Source organism: Rhinopithecus bieti, unplaced genomic scaffold (genome assembly GCF_001698545.2).
Source record: "Rhinopithecus bieti isolate Rb0 unplaced genomic scaffold, ASM169854v2 scaffold_39951, whole genome shotgun sequence".
NCBI lineage: Eukaryota > Metazoa > Chordata > Mammalia > Primates > Cercopithecidae > Rhinopithecus > Rhinopithecus bieti.
Genome location: NW_016816406.1, coordinates 58694 through 79445, shown reverse-complemented (window position 1 = coordinate 79445; position 20752 = coordinate 58694). Strand labels below are relative to the sequence as shown.

Here is a 20752-nt window from a genome sequence, read left to right as displayed (position 1 = left end):
TGATTTCACATTTACTTCATTTCAGCTAACAGTAACATTATGAGGAAATTATAACTATTTCTACTTCATATGCAGTGAAATAGGCTTCATGAAGTAAAGTGACTTGCCTAATAAGTAAATCAGAATAAGAGATCTAAAGTCTTCATTTTCTAACCACAAATACAGTTTTCTTTTCATGACACAATATATCAACAGAACTTGCTCAACCCTGCAGAAAATTTTAAGGAAATCAACAGAAAATTGAAAGAAAAGTTCTCAAGGAAGAATCTGCAATCGTCTTTGCTAAGTGACAATCTAACAAAATGAAATTTATGAAAGTGAGCACCAATGTGTTCTTTCTATCATATTATTGCTACTCTACATCATTTTACCATGAGATAGATGTTTATGAAAAACAAAACTGAAGCACCTCAGTTGCCACTGTTGAAAAACAAAGATTTATAATGTTATCCTTTCTAGCATTAAACCCTCAGAATTGATCTATCAATAAACCAATAAACTTGGTGGCTGTGATGGTGTCACTCCCAACGATCTCTGTTGTATTTGTGCATGGAGTCATCTCAAGAAAGAAGTGCCTCACAAAGGAGCAGCTACAAAGATGTCACTGTCTCTGTTCATTTCCCACAACCTGACTGGAAACTGTGTGCACTAATGCAACTCAGCTTCCTCATCAACCATGTGTTGATGCCATAAGCTTGTCTCAAAATATTTCATTTTAGGAAAATGTTAAAACTGTTCTCTTGAATACAACATGTATTTCAAAGACTTATTTTCTCCAAATAATCGTGTTATCCATACTCTTGCAAATTCCCCAAAAACTCTCAGTAAGGCACGATCAAATAATGATTGCCATCATATTCTGAAAAGCATTTCCATGCTGAATTTTCCCACAAATCACAAGTCCATTGTAAAATCACACACACTTCACAGTATTTACATTTATTATTATTACATCTTCAGTACCTGAAAGGTATAAATATGGGTCAATGGAAGAAAATAGGAACTGAAACTATTACAGGTGCAGATGAAGAGGCTGACATTTTTCTAGTCTTTAATCTCTCTGAAGGGAATATCGGGGACAGTAGTTCTGATATGAAACTGAGATGGGGATATATTTCTTTCCTGGGAGAAATTCCTATGGAAGGGAGACAATTATCAGAGTCTTAATGGACACAGGAAGGAATGTTTGTAAGGCATTGAGATTCTCATATCAAGAGACATCCCTGTTGGGAAACAGGGCATAGACAAGGCAGATGGGGTCTTTACTGATAGATTGGGAAGGGACTAGTATGAACCGAAACAAGCAAAAAGAATGCCTTGTGTATTTGGTGGTATAATCTGGGGAGTGACTGCTAATTTCTGATGGACTGCTTGACTGTCAGGGAAAAGGATGTTACTTCGATGTATTTCCTCTACTTCAAAAAGTTTCTCATTCCAAGTATAAGGAAGACATGGAAACAGGGAGGTGATATTAGACATTGAGAAGAAAGAAAGCTAAAAGTTCTCTCTAAGCCAAGAAGGTAGATGACATTATGGGTTTCTGAGGTTGGTTGGTGGCATGTAAATAAGACTTCTTGTGACTTTTAAATATGTGCATAAACTCAAGCTCAGAAATGCTGCTGATCCTGAACAGGAAACACGAGAACCCATTTTGTACTAGTCAGAGAGACAGTGTTTCCTGATTATGTTTCATTTCCCGATGTCTCAAGTAGCCCTTGCATTGGCATTGCCTGGCTCACTCTGCTATTTGTAGTTGCAGAGGGAGAACCAGTCACCTTCGCCTAACGTTTCAGGGGGGAAATGGAGGCTCTCTGTCTTCACCATTCCCGCTCTCCTCTCACAGACACACCGCTTCAATTCTTGGCAGTCCTTTGAGAAGATCATCCCATTAAGGATGGCCACACAGTCTCTGCTTCTTGGGCTGGTGACATCTATTATAATATGGAACCTTAAAAAATGAAGAAAAAAAGTAAATTTAATCACAGTTTATTTCTAAAATAAAATATTAAATACCCATTCTTCCTATGGTGATAAAATTATAGTCTAGACACCAGAATCAGTTTACTGGGAAAATGGGGTCATGTGCCTCTTTCTCTTCAGCCCCTAAGTTTCCACACTCATTCTTAGACACAGCATGTCACCAGCCATCCCATTACTGGGTATATACCCAAAGGTTATAAATCATGGCTGCTATAAAGACACATGCACATGTATGTTTATTGCCGCACTATTCACTTAGCAAGCATTGAAACCAACCCGAAATCTCATCAGTGATAGACGGATTAAGAAAATGTGGCACATATACACCATGCCGAATACTATGCAGCCATACAAAGCGATGATTCGCTGTCCTTTGTAGCGCACTGGATGCCAGCTGGCAAACCATATCTCAGCCCAAACTATTGCGAAGAACAGAAACAAACACCGCCATGTTCTCATTCATAGGTGGGAATTAACAATGGATCACTTTGGATACAGGATAGGGAACTCACACACCGGGGCCCTTTGTGGTGGCGGTGGGGGGAGAGGGGAGGATAATGGAAGGGAGCGCGATACATTAGGAACATGATATGCCTAATGTAATATGACGAGCTAAATGGGTGCCAGCATCACCAACATGGCCACATGCTAGTAGTATGCCTAACAAACCTGCATGTTGTGCACAGTACCCTAGAACCATAATAGTGAACATAAAGTATAATAAAAATAAATAAATACATAAATAAATAAATTATTAAAGGGGGGAAAAAAAAGAAACAGCAGGTCACCCAAAACAGCAAAAATCATTTCTAACTAAAGTGAAGCTATGTGTTCTCCTCCAAATTTATACAGTTTCTTTGCCACTTAAAAAGTTATCTACCTTCTCTGTAACTCAGTTTACTTAACTGTAAAATACAAATGATTACATCAAATATATCCTGTCTCCTGGGAGAATAAATGATATATTGTATATAGGGAAGAAGGATGTCTGTTCAAATATGGCTTTAAATGTGATATATTTTGATAGAGAAATTACAATTTCCTGTTTCAAAGGATACTGATATGGTTTGGATGTTTGTTCTTTCCAAATCTTAGTTGAAATGTCATTCCCAGTGTTGGAGGTGGGGCTGGCGGGAGGTGTTTGGGTCATCGGGGTGGATCCCTCATGAATGGCTTGGTGCCCTCTTCTTGGTGATGAGTGAGTTCTCACTCAGTTAGTTCATGCAAGATCTGGTGGTTTAAAAGGGCCTGGAACCTCCTCCCAGCCCCCTCTCTTTTGTGTTCTCTCTAGCCATTGGACATGCCAGCTCTTGCTTTGCCTTCTGCCATGAGTAATGCTCCCTGAAGCCTCCTCAGAAGCCAAGCGGATGCTTGTACAGCCTGCAGAATTGTGAACAAATTAAACCTCCTTTCTTTATAAACTATCCAGCCTCAGGCATTCATTTATGCTGATGCAAAAATAGACTAACACAGATACCATGTGTACTCCTATCTAAATGCTCACGGCATAGATACGACTAGTGTTTTATATTACACCTTACATTTTCAGCAAATCTTTTCTCAGAGACTGCATTTTTTAAAGATGTGTTCCCTATTTTACTAATGCACAGAAAGCCAAGAAATCTTATCCTATCTCTGGGTACTGACAAGTTATGTGATTTTAGGCAACCGCCATTACAGCCTGGACTCTTAGGCTTCAGTTTATCTGCCCATGAAGATCTCTCTCTCTGTCGCTCCCTTCTCTCATCCACAGTATGTCCCAGACACAAACTTCTGAACAGCAGCAAGAGAACTATCCTGATATTTCACTAATGCTATGTATCTGTCTCCCTCACTGGCTTATAAGCAGTTCAAAAGCAAGCACTGGCCGGGTGTGGTGGCTCGTGCTTGTAATCCCAGCACTTTGGGAGGCCAAGAAGGGCAAATCGCTTGAGTCCAGGAGTTCTAAACAAGACTGGGCAACACAGCATAAACCCAACTTTCCAAAAAATACAAAAAATTAGCTGGATGTAGTGGTGCACGCCCATAGTCTGAGCTACCCAGGAGGCAGAGGTGAGAGGAGAGCTTGAACCTGGGAGGCAGAGATTTCAGTGAGCAGAGATTGCACCACTGCACTCCAGCCCATGCAGCACAGCAAGACCCTATCTCAAAAAACAAACAAAACACACACACACACACACACAACAAAATGAGGACGCACTATAGTTCAAATATCTTCAGTCATCCTCCTGCAAACACAGTATCCAGTACAAAGCAGAAGTTTGAGTAATACTTGATGGACAAAATTCTTGAACTCTGTCACTCAAGCAAAATATCTTCGTTAAATGCCTTTCCCATAAAATATCCCGAAGGCTTACAGTTCAGAAGGGAAAGGGGTTCCATCCATCCACAGCCAGGTCTTGCCACTGTCAGGGCGCAAAAGCCCTGTCCAATAAGAGTAGAAAAACTCAGAGTAGCTCTGAGACAGGGCAAAGTCCTGTGGAAAGCACACAAGAAAAGCTTTAGCTTTGGAGGCGTGATTACACACATGCACAGACATGCATGGGCCAGCCAACACTTTTCTCAAAGCACACACCAGTCCTGCTTCACATAGATGCTCACATGTTTAAGAGAAAAAGCATCTACGCTGAGGCCCGTCAGAAATTTGTCCGGGTTTAATAACTCATTTTGTCTTAGTAAATATGGAACACATATCGATATTCTGAAAGCAGAAATCACATCAACCCAGATTTACTCCTGACCCATGGTTTTTAAGGCACAGAATTAAACATGAATGTTGATATAAAAATATGAGGGAAAGACTAATAAAGAGATGCGGAATGATTCTGGGACAGGGAAGAATATGGAGGGAAAAGTGCAGGAATGAGGTAGCAACCTTTATAAATGCCTGGGAAAGGAAGAAAAAAACTAAAAGAAAAATTTGCAAGGATGATTTATGTCTTAGACTAGGAAGGGGAGAAATAAATTTTTAAATTTCTATTTATAAATATTTATGTGCATACATGTGTATAGTCCTATACATGGCAATTCTTTTCCCAATATCCATATTTAACATATGTTTACATTTAAAAAGTGATTTGCTTCCTTCTATCTAGTCTCACTCTGCACTCCTAATACATATTTTTGGAGAATTGGTGGGGACAGGGTCTCACTCTGTCGCCCAGGCTGGAGTGCACTGGCACGATCATGGCTCACTGCAGCCTCAACCTCCGAGGCTCGGTGTACTCCTAATATTTTAACATAGACATTATCTAAATATTTATTATAATTATCCATTTATACAATGAATTTCTCAAGGCCATACACTTTGTTTCATTGTTATATCCATAACCCCTCAGATAATTAATAAAATATATCGATTTAATGAGAGATTACTGCAAATGTAAATGAAGCTATTAGCAAGCAACAGTCATAGAATGAACATGTGAAAATAACTGTAGTTGAAAATATTTATTCTAATTAAATGGGGGATCCCTTCAAACTAAAAGTTTTGAAAGCAAATCATATGAAAAGGATTTAAATATATACAAACATATGAAGTTCATATAGAAAATAACTACATAGATTTAACAAGAAAATGTCCTACCACCTGATATAATATAGTTCAATTTTATACCCGAGTTTGCAGTGTATGCTGGAGGCAGAGGAATCAAAGAGAATAAGAAAAATTAGGAGGGTTTATGCTAGGGCACACTGTCTTAGTCAAAGAAATTGCCTCGCTTTATGCCTAAATTAAGCCATCGAGAAAGGGTTATAAAATGTTGTCTTAGTAGCTGAGAGAAATTACACAGATTCTTTCATCACAGATTTCAGGAAGTAGATAGAAATTAAGAAGTAATTAGAATGATGTTAAGAATTTGTATAGTGAGCTGAGAATTTAATTCAATTAAATAACTCTTTGTTGATAACCTACTCTTCAACAAGAAAAATATCTGCCAAATTCTAGAGAAACAACGACAAATAAGCAATAGACATACTATTTGAGAACTTCAATTCAAAGGCAATAATAAATATGAGAGAAAGTGGAATAATCATATTTTAATTGTGTACTTTAATTGCAGGTACTAACTCAATATATGTCAATTTGTAGTTTTATTGTCACAATTGCCTTGACCAGTCTATCCTAGACTGTAAACTTCTGGAAAGCAAAGTATGCATTTACAGGTTATGGTAATAATTTAGTTAAATATTTTCCACTTAAAAGCTTTGCCACTTTTAAAATGGAAGAGCAGGCAGTACTATCTTCATGTTTCTGACATTGCATCAATATTCTTCCTTTTCTACCCAAACCAAAACAGGAAGAAGTTAGGACATTCTACCTTTGCTCCCTGAGAGGGGAGTTTAAAGTGATATTGCTCATCTTTCTAAGGGGTGTGTATTTGTGGAGAACACGACTCTTTCTAGCTACTTCAGGGGACCATTCAAAGCAATAGGAATAAGACTCAGGCCCTGATTGAAACAAGTGTGAAAAACTGTAGACCGATGTTCTTGATCCTTAGAATCTTCTTACTTAACTCTTTTAAGGCCTCTTTTTGAGAAAAGCCTCAGAATCTTACCAGGTCTTCTTGTTTGTTTATCTTCAGCATGGTAGAGTTCTCACTAAGGCAGAAATATTTACAGTCCTCCCAACTTTTGCTGTCTTTATAGAACTGGTAGCATTTGTCTCCATGCCACTTCCATTGTTCAGTACAAGGGCTGCATCTGTGTGCTTGGAAAAAAGCCAATTTTATTGTTATTTTCTGTATGAGTCTGTCTTGCTCCTCTCTTGAAATTACATAATATTTGATGTTCTAAGAAAGAATTAACTCCTCTTCAATATTTAATTAATTGCCCAGGCAATGATAACTACAATGTTTACGGGATACCTACTAAATGCCAGGAATTATAACTGGTCCTAAGTATGTTGTAGAAATTAAAACAGACACTAACTGCTTATGTGGAATCTAGTAATAAATGATTGGAACTTTCTTGCCACTTGCCTGTGAAATTCAGCACGTGAAGAGAATATTCAATTTCACAAAGCAGTTGAAATGTACAGAAACTCCAACCCGCATGGTGTTTAGGAAATAAAGTTTCTGTAATGTTCTCAAAATTATCTTACATAATAGTAAAATAAGTTTTAAAAAATACAGTATATACCGATATGATGTGGAGTCTTTAAGGTAAAAAATACTGAGGCAAGCATGAAGTTAGAATGCTGAATCTCCATGTGTCACAAATTAAATTGGGCATCCAGGCCAGAGAAGTATGGGTAGGGATCGCAAATATAGGATCCAAGCCCTGAGCGCTATAGTTTTAACCCTATGTGGATACATGACCTTGGGTCATTTAGTTAGGAACCTAATCCAGTCTCTTGAGGGTTTGTAGTGGGATGAGCACTCAAGTCATATCCATAACAATTTCTTTATTTTAAAAGCGACCTAGTTAACATGTTAAAATCTCAGTAGCTAATACACAGGTAGGTATTACATTATCGTTTAATCTTCTTGTAAATTTGAAATATTTCATGAAGTAAAACAAAATTTAAATAAATAAATAACTTAGAAAGATATCTTTGTCATGTTATGAAGAACCTGCTGTGGAGGTCAATAGTTTTTGCACTCTCTCAGACAGGTCTGCTTGCTTCGGAATTCTACCCGGAGAAATGGAACAACCTGGAGAGACTCAAGCAAAAATGCAGGGAGCCTCAAACTTCCTAAAACACAGAACAAGAATGGGAATGATGCTTACCTAAAAGGATTATTGTAAAGATTAAATACGTAAAAACCAGAGTCCAGTTTGTGCAGAGACTTACGCATAAAAAGCATTTAATAAAGGTCAGTTTCAACTGTGGTCCCTGGTCTCATGAGAACTTAGATGGGTAATACGTGCTTGGAGTGCTGTGCTGAAAAAGATTATGAAGCAGCAACTGGACTCAGCAAGGAAAATAATCCTGGTTCATTCTGCTCTGGATTCAGTAAATAAAAACTATGTAACTGCAATTTTAGTACAGTACATTAATACCTCATTCCCATCTCACGCACAATGTTTTCTTAAATACCTTCGATCTTCAGATATAAGTGACCCTCTATGTGCTCTATGTAAAAACAAGTCCCATACTTGTATGGGAATTAATAGAGAAATTTTCAATGAATGTTTAAGAGGAAGCAAGGGACAATTAGATCAAAAGGTGAGAGACTAAAGGACTGAGAGCCTTATGTGAAATAGGTAGTGATACGATGTAACTAAAGAGACAGAGATAGAGAAACTGTTTTACCTCCTTAACTTCAACTAACTAAATACTTAATATACTATTACTTCAACCATTGGAGGAGGAACATGGAATACAGGTCAGAAGAAATTCATTTCTCTGTGTATACATATAGATATAGGTATAGACCTAGATATAGATAGATAGACATATACATATACCCTCCACTCCAGCCTGGACAACGGAGTGAGACCCTGTTTTCCCCACCTCTCTGCTCTCCCCAAAAATATATTTTAAAGGAGAAAATGCATATTTTGGCTAGAAAATGGGTGGACTGAAAATGACCTGTTCTCAAATGTTTTGTCCATGGCATATACACCTAAGAAAAATAAAATACCAACTAATTTCTAAACGGAACATGTACACTTTCTATGAACTCTCTTTACCTATAAATTACCATTTTTGTATATGATATAGTGCAATAAATGTTCACAGATATTTAGGATCAATAAACAATAATGGTCATATTAGCAAGGCCAAAAACCCCAGGAAGGACATTCCATTTCATAAATACATGAAAATATGTCATCCGAAAAAAAAGGTTAATATGGCCGGGCGCGGTGGCTCAAGCCTGTAATCCCAGCACTTTGGGAGGCCGAGACGGGCGGATCACGAGGTCAGGAGATCGAGACCATCCTGGCTAACACAGTGAAACCCCGTCTCTACTAAAAATACAAAAAACTAGCCGGGCGAGGTGGCGGGCGCCTGTAGTCCCAGCTACTCGGGAGGCTGAGGCAGGAGAATGGCGTAAGCCCGGGAGGCGGAGCTTGCAGTGAGCTGAGATCCGGCCACTGCACTCCAGCCTGGGAGACAGAGCGAGACTCCGTCTCAAAAAAAAAAAAAAAAAAAAAGGCTAATCGTCTTTTTTTTCTTACAGTCCTTTCTCTCTCCATTTCCCCTTCATTTTTGCTGTGTTTTGGACAAAAGGAATGTAAGTCTGTTTACATGTCTGGCCCAGAATTTTTCCTCATATATCTAGCTCCCCAAACAGCATTCCTGGTTTCTAATTTTCCCCTTGTAGCCAGAGAATTCTTCCTCCTTTCACTCCATCACATCTCTACGCTTCTAGCTGTTTTGCCCCCGAATTCTAGAGCTGTTTTTGAATCTTTCATTTCTCACACATCCATTCGTGTCCCATCATGCAATCATTTCCACAAACAATATCCTAGTTAGAAGAACCATCATATTTCCCCTGGATTTTAGTAATAGCCATCTCTTATCTGATTTCTCTGTTGCTATTCTTTCCTCTTCCAGTCTAATTTTAACATAATTGCAGATTAAGCCTTTAAAAACTTATGCCAGATCATGTATTTCTTCTGCTCAAGACCCCATAATTAATCCTCATCTGCTCAAAATAGTAGCCAAATCTCTCGCAAAGGCACCTAATGCTGTATATGATCTCTACCTAGCTTCCTGTTAGTCTCCCACTCCAACCACATGGGCTTCTTATTATTCCTTGAATATGCAGATACATTCATGTTTTAAGGCTCTTGTGTTTCCTGTTTTACCTATAAAGCTTGTTATTTATCTGTATTACATGGCTAACTCCCTCAACTTTACAAGTCTTTGCTACCATATAATCATCTTAATTAAGGATTTATGACCTTTCTATTTAAAGTAGCAACAGACTACCCTTGAATTCCTTATCCCTCTTGCCTTGTTTGCCTTCATTTCTCATAGGATTGATTAATCTCTCATACATTATATTTAGGCTGGCCAATCATTATTGTATACCTGGGACCTAGAGTTTCCCAGGATGTGGGACTTTTAGTACTAAAATAGGGAACGTTGGGGGAAAACTTGGAAATGCTGGTTGATACAGTTTGAACATTTGTCCTCTCCAAATCTCATATTGGAATTTGATCCCCAGTGTTGGAGGTGGGTCCTAATGGGAGGTGTCTCGGACAGGGGAGCAGATCCCTTATGAACAGCTTGGTGAGTTCTCGCTCTATTAGTCCCAGGAGAACTGATTGTTAAAAAGAGCCTGGCACATCCTTCCCCAATCTCTTGCCTCCTGGACTCTTGTCCTGCTACCTGCTGCACTTTCCCCCATGTGTGGAAGCTGCCTGAGGCTCTCAGAAGAAGCAGATGCTGGCATCACGCTTCTTGTACAGTCTGCAGAATCATTAACCAAATAAAACTCTTTTCTGTATAAATTACCCAGGCTCGGGTACTCCTTTATAGCAACACAAACAGACAAAGACATGAGTCATCTTATTTTATGTTTTTCAATATACTTACTTCTACCACCCCACTAGAGTAAGTGGTCCATGAGAGTAGACATCCTGTGTGTTTTGTCAGATATGCATCAGTAGGCATTCAGTAAATACTCCCACCATACTGGTAGTAGTACTAACTAAATGGATAAATATCACTTCAGTGGGTGGATGGATGGATGGATAATGGGTAAGATGAGGGTAAGAAATAAAAAGTAGCAGATTAAAACTGAGAACTGACATCTAACCAAAAGTATGTAAGAATTTTATATGAGAAGAAACTTTAATATATTTGCATTTAGATTTTATATTTATATTAAATATGACTTATTTGCATAGCTTTTCTTTTATTTGTTTTATATACCTAAATAAAATTTGAAAGACCATTTGTGTTAGGAAAATCTCGGTTACCTTAAAAAAAATTTTTTTTGGCCAGGTGCAGTGGCTCATGCCTATAATCCCAGCACTTTGGGAGGCTGAGGTGGGCAGATCACTGGAGGCCAGAGTTCAATACCAGCCTGGGCAACATGGAGAAGCCCCATCTCTACTAAAAAAGTACAATAATTAGCCAGATGTGGTGGTGCATGCCTGTAACCCCAGCTGCCCAGGAGGAGATATGAGAATCGCTTGAACCCAGGAGATGGAGGCTGCAGTGACCCGAGATCATACCACTGCACTCCAGCCTAGGTGACAGAGTGAGACTCTGACTTTAAAAATAAATAATAAATAAGTAAATAAAAATAAAAATAATTTCTGAGATAGTGTCTTACTATGTTGCCTGGGCTGGTCTTGATCTCCTCAGCTCAATCTTCCAGCCTCAGCCTGTTGAGTAGTGGATTATCTTTTTGAAGATATGGCAAACAACAAAGAAAAGTATGCACACTGGGTTTTGTTGGAAAATTAGTAAATAAGCGCCAGGCAGGGTAGTTCACGCTTATAATCCCAGCACTTTGGGAGGCCGGGGCAGGGGGAACACCTAAGGTTGGGAGTTCAAGACCAGCCTGCCCAACACAGTGAAAACCCATCTCTACTAAAAATACAAAAAAAAAAAAATTGCTGGGTGTGGTGGTGCACACCTGTAGTCCCAGCTACTTAGGAGGCTGAGGCAGGAGAATTGCTTGAACCTGGGAGGAGGAAGTTGCAGCAAGCTGAGATCGTGTCACTGCCTTCCAGCCTAGGCAACAGAGTGAGACTCCATCTCCCCCCACCCAAAAAAAATGGAAAAAGAAAAATTAGTAAATAAGGACATTATGACCATTGAGGTCATTAGTCATGTAGGAAAGAATCACTTAGAGAAGTAAAACTGTGCCTATTAATATTTTTTCCTAGGTAGCCACACAATCAGGATGTCTGTTTCAGGTGGGAAGTGGTGTGTGTATAGCAGATGAGGAGACTTTGCCCTCCTTCAGAGTTCCTAAAAAAGAAATAAAAAGTGGAAAGGTGAACATGTATGCCATTTCCTAAGGAAGCACGATAAAGAGAGCAGAAGAGAGAGCTGACTTGAATAAAGTGGATTATCACAAAACTTGAAAAGAATAGTATAGGAATACACACACACACTCACACTGAAGCGATGCTCCTAGACTTCTCCAGCAATAAATTTATCAACGGTGGTTCACCTACCACTGGCACTGTCATCATCTGTGGTCCTTAATAAGCGACATATTTCTGATACTCAGCCAAGTTATCCTGAATTAAAATAACTTGAGTTTGATTCAGGTTATCTGCATTTTTGGACTAGTCCCTGTATGATTTTTAAGATTTGAGAACTACAGTTATGAGTTTGCTTACTTCTTACTAGGAAAGAATTTGTAAGAACATTTGCTGAGGTAAATTGAGACATAACCCTGTATTTTCCTTACTTGTAGTCTTATTTTGGTTATTCTTAGGTAATTGTTTGTATTGTTTTAAAATGTCTGCATTTGAAGAGTCCCTTGATGTATGGTATCACAGACACGTGTGAATCACAGGATCCCAACAACTGATCATGATCTGGAAGCCCAAACCGTTTTTCAGTGTGCCAGACCTCTAGTTAAATAATACTTGACTCTCACTTTCACTGGCGGGAAATCCATCTATCTGTTGCCAGATAACATGGGGACAGAGTGACCAGGACACACTTACCTCCAGCTTTGTTATAGAGCTCACGACAGAGTTTTTCAGCCACATGCTGCAGACTTCCTGCAAGCTTTATGTTCTGGACTTGAAGAGATTGCAACTCTCGGGACATATTTCCTAATCTTTCTTCCATTTGAGAAATGGTGTCTTGACCAGTATTGGAGAGCTGGTAGTACTGAAAAACTAACCCAAATGACCAAGTCAGACTGGACAGCTTATTTCTATGTTTTATTTCCGTTTTCTGCTATGGGGAAGACAAACAGTATATTTTTTAGTATCTCAGGCTCTGAGATCTCATATTGCCTATATTCAAGTTTGGACTCTAGTACATAAATGAAAAGTTGTATCACCTTGGGCAAATTAATTTCTTTAAGTCTGTCTAAAAATGTGAAGTCGTGGGGAGAAAATGGCAGCTAAGAGGGCTAAGGTGGAGCTCCCACTTGGACAACAGAACAGCGTGAGGAGACTCACACTGTGAACTTTTCCTCCAGGAACCACCTCAGGAACATACCAGGAAAACTGAAAGAATTCACAGATCCTTTGAAGGAAGCAGCTCAATACTGAAAATTCTGTAAGACAGTCAGAAATGTGTGAAGAGGGGAAAACCCACCTCTGAACACACATCCCTACTGGGGAACCTGAAAATCTGGGTTACATGAGAAGGATTTAACCTTACCCGGAGCAGAAATGGATGTAGGGAGCCAAATATAAAATATATGCAAAATATAAAAGTAGAAGAAGCAGAAGGAAGAGTCCTGTAGGCACTCCCATTCTCCAGCTCAAGCCCAGGGAAGCCATCCCTGACTCTGTCTCACAGGGGTCCTTGGACAAGGCAGCCAGTGGAATTAAAGAGGAGTCACAGGATGAAAGAAGCTTCCAAATGAATTTTATAATAATTTCAACTGGATACGAATTTTCTTAAGCAGAATCCAGGAGGCAAAGAGGAACTGCTACAGATACTAGCATAGGAACTGTGACAGATGGCATGGGAAGGCAGGGAGGGGCGTGACCTGAAAGGCTGCTTGCTTTCTCAGTGGGAAGGGTTGTAGCCTGGGGCAAGATCAGAGCCCCAGGCATGAGCTGCCAGGATATAAACTCTGTGTTGTTGGTGGGGTATGGGAGGAACAAGATTTGCCTCACCAGCTATCTGGGAACTGGGTAAGGCCTATCACTGCCAGCTTTCTCCCACTTCCCTGGCGACCTGTATGACACAGCAGAGGCAGCCGTAATACCCTGAGAAGCAATCCTCATAAACCACAGCATTCATGGCAAGCCCTGCCCAAGGAGAGTGTGAGCTCAGACCTGCCTAAACCTGACCCCATGTGATGTTTTTTCTCTACCCACCCTGGTACCCCAACACAAAAGACATAAACTCTTGGGAGCTGTATGGTCCCACTCATCACCTGAGAAACCTGAATACTTATCCTGGCAAACTTAGAACAAGCTTACATCCCCTGTCTACTACTGCAGTTGGTGCTCTCTTTAAAGCACCACCTCCTGGCTGGAGGCCAACAAACTCAAACCATTAGAGTAACTCAAGACAGAATAACCCTGCTCCAAGGAGGGAGAAGACAACAGCTAATTCCACTGCCTGCAACATCCTGGCTAACCAGAGGTCCTAAGTGTGTCCATCTGACAACTTCACTGCTAGCATAACCAGCATTCAAGAAAACCAGCACACTAAACAGATCTGTGAGGACTCTCACAGAGTCTACTTCACTTCCTTGCCAACTTCACCATAGCAGGTGCCCCACAGATGAGAGACCTGAAGATAGATCATATTACAGGACTCTGCAGACATTCCCCAGCACCAGCCTGGAGCCTGGTAGCACCCACGGTGGCTAGACCCAAAAGAGAATAACAATAACTGCAGTCTGGCTCTGGGGAAGTCCTATGCCTATGGGAAGGGGGAGAGCACAACATCAAGGGATCACCCCATGGGATGAAAGAATCTGAACAGCAGCCTGTGTGTTCCAGATCTTTACACTGAAATACCCAATATACCCAAATGAGAAGGAAACAGAAAAGTAATTCTGGTAATATGACAAAACAGGACTCTATAACACTACCAAAAGATAACACTAGCTCCCCAGCAATGGATCCAAACCAAGAAGAAATCTTCAAATTGCCAGATAAAGAATTCAGAAGGCTAATTATTAAGTTACTAAAGGAGATATCAGAGAAAAATGAAAACCAACCTAAAGAAACTTATTTATGGTTTTCTTTCTTTCTTTTTGAGACAGAATCTCACTCTGCTGCCCAGGCTGGAATACAGTAGTGTGATCTTGGCTCACTGCAACCTCCGCCTCCCAGGTTCACTTGATTCTCCTGCCTCAGCCTCTCAAGTGACTGGGATTAAAGGTACCCACCACCATGCCTCTCTAATTTTTATAGTTTTGTAGAAATGGGGTTTCACCATGTTGGTCAAGCTGGTCTTGAACTCCTGACCTCAGGTGATCTGCCCTCCTCAGCTTCCCAAAGTGCTGGGGTTACAGGCATGAGACGGCACGTCCAACCTAAACAAATTTTTTTAAAAAACAATATAGGATATGGATTTTAAAAATTATCCAGAGAAATAAATATCATAAAGAAAAGACAATCACAACTTCTGGAAATGAAAGACACACTTAGAGAAATACAAAATGCACTAGAAAGTTTCAACAATAGAGTAGAACAAGTAGAAGAGAGAAATTCAGAGCCTGAAGACAAGGCTTTTGAATTACCCCAATCTGACAAAGACAGAGATAATAGCAAAAAAAAAAAAAAAAAAAATGAACAAAGTCTCCAAGTAAGTTGGAGCCATAGTAAATGGCCAAACCTAAGAATAATTGTTTCTGAGGAAGAAGAGAAATCTAGAAGTTTGGAAAACTTATTTGAGGGGATAAACCAGGAAAAAACCCTTGGTCTTCCTAGAGATCTAGACATCTAAACACTAGAAGCTCAGGATGTAAGGGTGATCTAGCTGCAATATCTATCACCCCATTGATTGCCAGTGTTGATTCAGCTGATCTGGCTGGCTAGGCATGTGTCCCCTTCCTCCCTCACTGCTCCATGTGCATCCCTCTTGAATGCACATGGTCAAAGAGGATGACCATACCCGATAGAGGAGGACCAGTCTGGTCAAGGGTATACAAGTAGCTGCACTCTCCTGCTAGAACCTCCAAACAATCTCTCAAATACTAGAAGCTAAAAAAACACCTGGGAAATTCATTGCAAAAAGATTATCACCTAGGTGAATATTCATTATGTTATCTAAAGTCAAGATGAAGGAAAGAATCTTAAAAGTTGTAAGACAAAAACATCAGGTAATCTATAATGAAAACTTATCAGATTAATAGCTGACATCATCAGAAACCCTAAAAGGCAGAAAAGATTGGGGTCCTATTTTTACCCTCCTCAAACAAAACATTGTCAGCCAAGAATTTTGTATCCAGTGAAACTAAGATTCATAAATGAAAGAGAGATAGTTTTTTTCAGAGAAACAAATGCTGTGAGGATTTGTAACTACCAAGACAGCACTACAAGAAATGCTAAAAGGAGTGCTAAGTCTTGAAATAGAACCTCAGAACCTCAAAATACACCAAACTAGAATCTCCTGAAAACATAAATCTCACAGGACCTATAAGACAATAACACACACACACACACACACACACACACACACACACAATAAAACAAGGTATTCAGGCAAGAACTAGCATAATGAATAGAACAGTAGTGCACATCTCAGTACTAACACTGAATGTAAATGACCTAAATGTTCCACTTAAAAGATAAAGAATGACAGAATGGATAAGATTTCACCAATCAAGTATCTGCTGTCTTCAAAAGACTCACCTAACACATAAGGACTCACATAAACTTAAGGTAAAGAAGTGGAAAAAGGCCGGACGCGGTGGCTCAAGCCTGTAATCCCAGCACTTTGGGAGGCTGAGACGGGCGGATCATGAGGTCAGGAGATCGAGACCATCCTGGCTAACACAATGAAACCCCATCTCTACTAAAAAATACAAAAAACTAGCCGGGCGAGGTGGCAGGCGCCTGTAGTCCCAGCTACTCGGAAGGCTGAGACAGGAGAATTGCTCGAACCCAGAAGACAGAGGTTGCAGTGAGCCAAGATCACACCACTGCACTCAAGCCAGGGTGACAGAGCGAGACTATGCCTCAAAAAACAAAACAAAAAATCACAAGGATTTGTAATAGACATTACATAAGTTTATGTGTAAACTTTTTTCATTGACATTATTTTGAATATTATTTTGTAAATGCTTTTCCTAACATAATTATTGAAAGAATTTCAATGTTTAATTTTGATGAAACAGAAAAACTTCCATTTACTGATTTTTACAAAAAAAAAAAAATGACTTTCTTTGATATAATCAGCTCATATTATCATGCCTTTTGCCAGCCAAAACTCCATTTTTCTACATGAGATGTCTCTCAACACACAGTATTTTATTTGAGCCTTCAAAAAAGCCAACAGAATTATCTGAAAATGAAATTGACTTGATTATCTATAGAATTATCCATATACAGCAACCAATACTAAATGACTTTCTTCTCAGCTGACCCTGTACTGGCTCAATCATCACTCTTTTTTGAGTTTGCCCATAATAGATTTGGTTGAATGAAATTGAGAAGCTCAAGTTTTGTGACAGCTGGGATTATGGACTCATTTATAGCACAGACACTGAAAGAAACTTGGTGAAAATGAAAAGAGGGAAGTCTTTCTCTTGAAAAGTCTTCCTTCATCTCCACTTTGAATATTATCAAGATTTTCCATACATGTAATTTGCTTGGGTAAATGTAATTAGTTATGAATGATTTATTATAAAGTAAAGATTGGTAGGAGGTCATGTTTGTACTTAGCTTCATAGGCAGAAATTTAAGTCTTGAATTTTGACTTTTTAAAGAATGTGCTGGTATGAAATGAAAATTAAAGAAAATTCTAGAAAAATCGTTCTTTGGCAGAAGGAATTTTTCCCACTTGAGCACCTTTAGCAAAGTCTGGAGACATTTTCGTCATCACCCCTGGCAGATAGGGTCGGGTGGGAGCAGTAGGTTTTCACATCTAATGAAGGGAGGCCAGAGATGCTGCTAAACATCCTACATTGCACTGGACAACTTTCACAACAGAGAATGATCTGGCCCAAAATGTCAATAGTGCCAAGATAAAAAATCCTTGGTCAAGAGTAACATTCCTGAGAGGAAAACCATCTTGTTTCTTTTCAAAAATGTTTCTCTCTAGTGGACAACCAAGACATTTGGATAAATTTGTCTTTCTTACGTGTTTGAATCTTAATTTTTTTATATTCCATAAGAACCACCTAAAGAATAAAGTTCCCATATGCTGAAACCTGCAACAAATAACTTAACACACCTATAATGAATTAATATTTTAATGTCAGTTCTCTAAGAATTAGAACAGACTCATTTTATTACCAAAAGGAGAGAAAACTCTCTCTACTCATAACTATGAAAAATTGGTGATCTTTACTCCAGAAGAGAAATGAAAAATGTAACCTTCATAAAGCCTGTTCATCGCTAACCCCGATGCCTAGACAGTGCCTGACACATGTAGGCATTCAGTAAAAATACACAGACTGACTCTTTTTTTTCTTTTTTTCATTCAGCCATCCAATATCGTACATTATATAGGATGCTTGAGAGGGTTAGTATTCTGGAGATTGCCAGAGTGACTTAGACATCTCACAAGCCATATCGTGAGCATGAGGGGTAGGAAATTATCCTCTGCTCTCTGCATTAGTAGTCTGAGAAAATGTGAAAGGAGGCCGTGACCCAGTGAGCTGTTCTAAAGTAGAAGGAGGACCTTCTGGAGTTGCATATATGCTGTTATTGACTGTGAAACTATTTTAGTTTAAAAATAATTCAATTAATTATTTTATTGAGTTATATTATGGGTTAACAATTCCTAAACTTAACAAAGTTGTAACATATGAACCTGGGCGACAGAGCGAGACTCCGTCTCAAAATAAAAAAAAAAAAAAAAAGAAGTGGAAAAAGATATTCCATGCAAATGGAAAATAAAAATGAGCCAGAGTAACTATTCTTTTATCAGACAAAACAGACATTAAAGCAACAACAGTAAAAAAATAAATAAATAAAATAAAACAAAGAGAGATATTATAGACATTATATAGTGATAAAAGGAATAATCCAACAGGAAAGTATCACAACCCTAAATATATATGCACCTAACATTGGAGCTCCCAAATTTATAAAACAATTACTACTGGACCTAAAAAATGAGATAGACAGCAACACAATAATAGTGGGGGACTCCAATACTCCACTGACAGCACTAGACAGGTCTTGAAGACAGAAAGTCAACAATGAAGAACACAGAAAGAAACAATGGACTTAAACTATACCCTAAGACAAATTGACTTAACAGATATTTACAAAACATTCCATCCAACAACTGCAGAGTATGCATTCTTTTCATCAGCACATGTAACATTCTCCAACAAAGGCCATATGATAGGCCACAAAACAGGTCTCCATAAATTTAAGAAAACTGAAATTATATCAAGTATTCTCTCAAAGCATAGTGAAATAAAATTGAAAATTAACAATACAAGGCACCCTGAAAACTACACACATACATGGAAATAAAATAATCTGATCCTGAATGATCTTTGGGTAAACAACAAAATCAAGATAGAAATTTAAAAATATTTTGAACAGAACGATAATATTGGTGACACAACTTATGAAAACCTCTAGCATACAGCAAAAGTGGTGCTAAGAGGAAAGTTCATAGCATTAAATGACTACATCAGAATATCTGAAATAGACCATCTAAGGTCACACCTCAAGAAATTAGAGAAACACGAACAAACCAAACCCAAATCCAGTAGAAGAAAAGAAGTTCAAAGATCAGAGCAGAACTAAATGATATTGAAATGAAAAAAAAAAAAAAGACATACAAAAGATAAATGAAACAAAAAACTGGTTCTTTGAAAAGATAAATAAAATCCATAGAACATTAGCAAGGTTAATCAAGAAAAGGAGAGAAGATACAAATAACCTCAATTACAAATGAAATGAGAGATACTCCAACTGATGCCACACAAATACAAAAGATCACTCAAAGCTACTATAAACAAAGTCCAGAGGGGATAGACAAATTCCTGGAAATATACAACCCTCCTAGATTAAACCAGGAATAAATAGAAACTATGAACAGAACAGTAAGAAATAGTGAAATTGAAACAGTAAGAAAAACACTGCCAACAAATAAAAGTCCATTCACAAATGGATTCACAGCTGAATTCCATCAGACATTCAAAGGAGAATTGGTACAAATATTACTGAAACTATTCCCAAAAATAGAGAAAGAGAATCTTCCCTAAATCATTCTATGAAGCCAGTATCACACTAATACCAAAATCAGGAAAGCACAGAACAAAAAAGAAACTAGAGACTAATATCCCTGATGAACATTGATGCAAAAATCGTCAACAAAAGACTAGCTAATTGAGGCCTGGCGCGGTGGCTCATGCCTGTAATCCCAGGACTTTGGGAGCCTGAGGCAGGTGGATCACCTGAGGTCGGGAGTTCGAGACCAGTCTAACCAACATGGAGAAACCCTGTCTCTACTAAAAGCACAAAATTAGCCAGGCGTGGTGGTGGGTGCCTGTAATCCCAGGTACTCGGGAGGCTGAGGCAGGAAAATCACTTGAACCCAGGAGGCGAAGGTTACACTGAGCTGAGATTGTGCCACTGCACTCCAGCCTGGGTGACAGTGTAAGACTCCGTCTCAAAAAAAAAAAAAAAAAAAAAAAAAAGACTAGCTAACTGAATCCAACAGCACATCAAAAAGATAATACCTGATGATAAAGTGGGTTTTATCCCAGGGATGCAGGGATGCTTTAACATACACAAGTCAATAAATATGACACATTACATAAACAGAATTAAAAACAAAAATCATACGATCATCTCAATAGATGCAGAAAAAGCATTTGAAAAAATCTAGCATTCCTTTATGATTAAAACATTCAGCAAAATTGGCATATAAAGGACATACCTCAATGTTATATATATATACACACACACACACATAACATTTTAAAATATATATTTTATATATATATATAAGTATACTTATATATATATTTAGATGGAGTCTATATATATATTATACATATATATATATATATAT

At 38.6% G+C, this 20752-nt stretch overlaps 1 protein-coding gene across 4 annotated transcripts in view; it reads right to left on the bottom strand.

The window, feature by feature from the left end:
• CLEC1A (C-type lectin domain family 1 member A) overlaps positions 1-20752 on the bottom strand; it is a 31678-nt gene continuing 10926 nt past the window's right edge. For 3 of the 4 annotated variants that reach the window (XM_017854832.1, XM_017854833.1, XM_017854835.1), the window contains 4 exons: positions 12571-12747; positions 6537-6688; positions 4338-4456; positions 1-1948 (listed from right to left, as the gene is read on the bottom strand). In XM_017854832.1, coding sequence (XP_017710321.1) covers positions 1744-1948; positions 4338-4456; positions 6537-6688; positions 12571-12747 — 653 coding nt within the window. In that variant the 3' untranslated portion in view covers positions 1-1743. The remainder of the gene's footprint in view (positions 1949-4337; positions 4457-6536; positions 6689-12570; positions 12748-20752) is intronic. The other variant, XM_017854834.1, reaches the window with a different exon arrangement.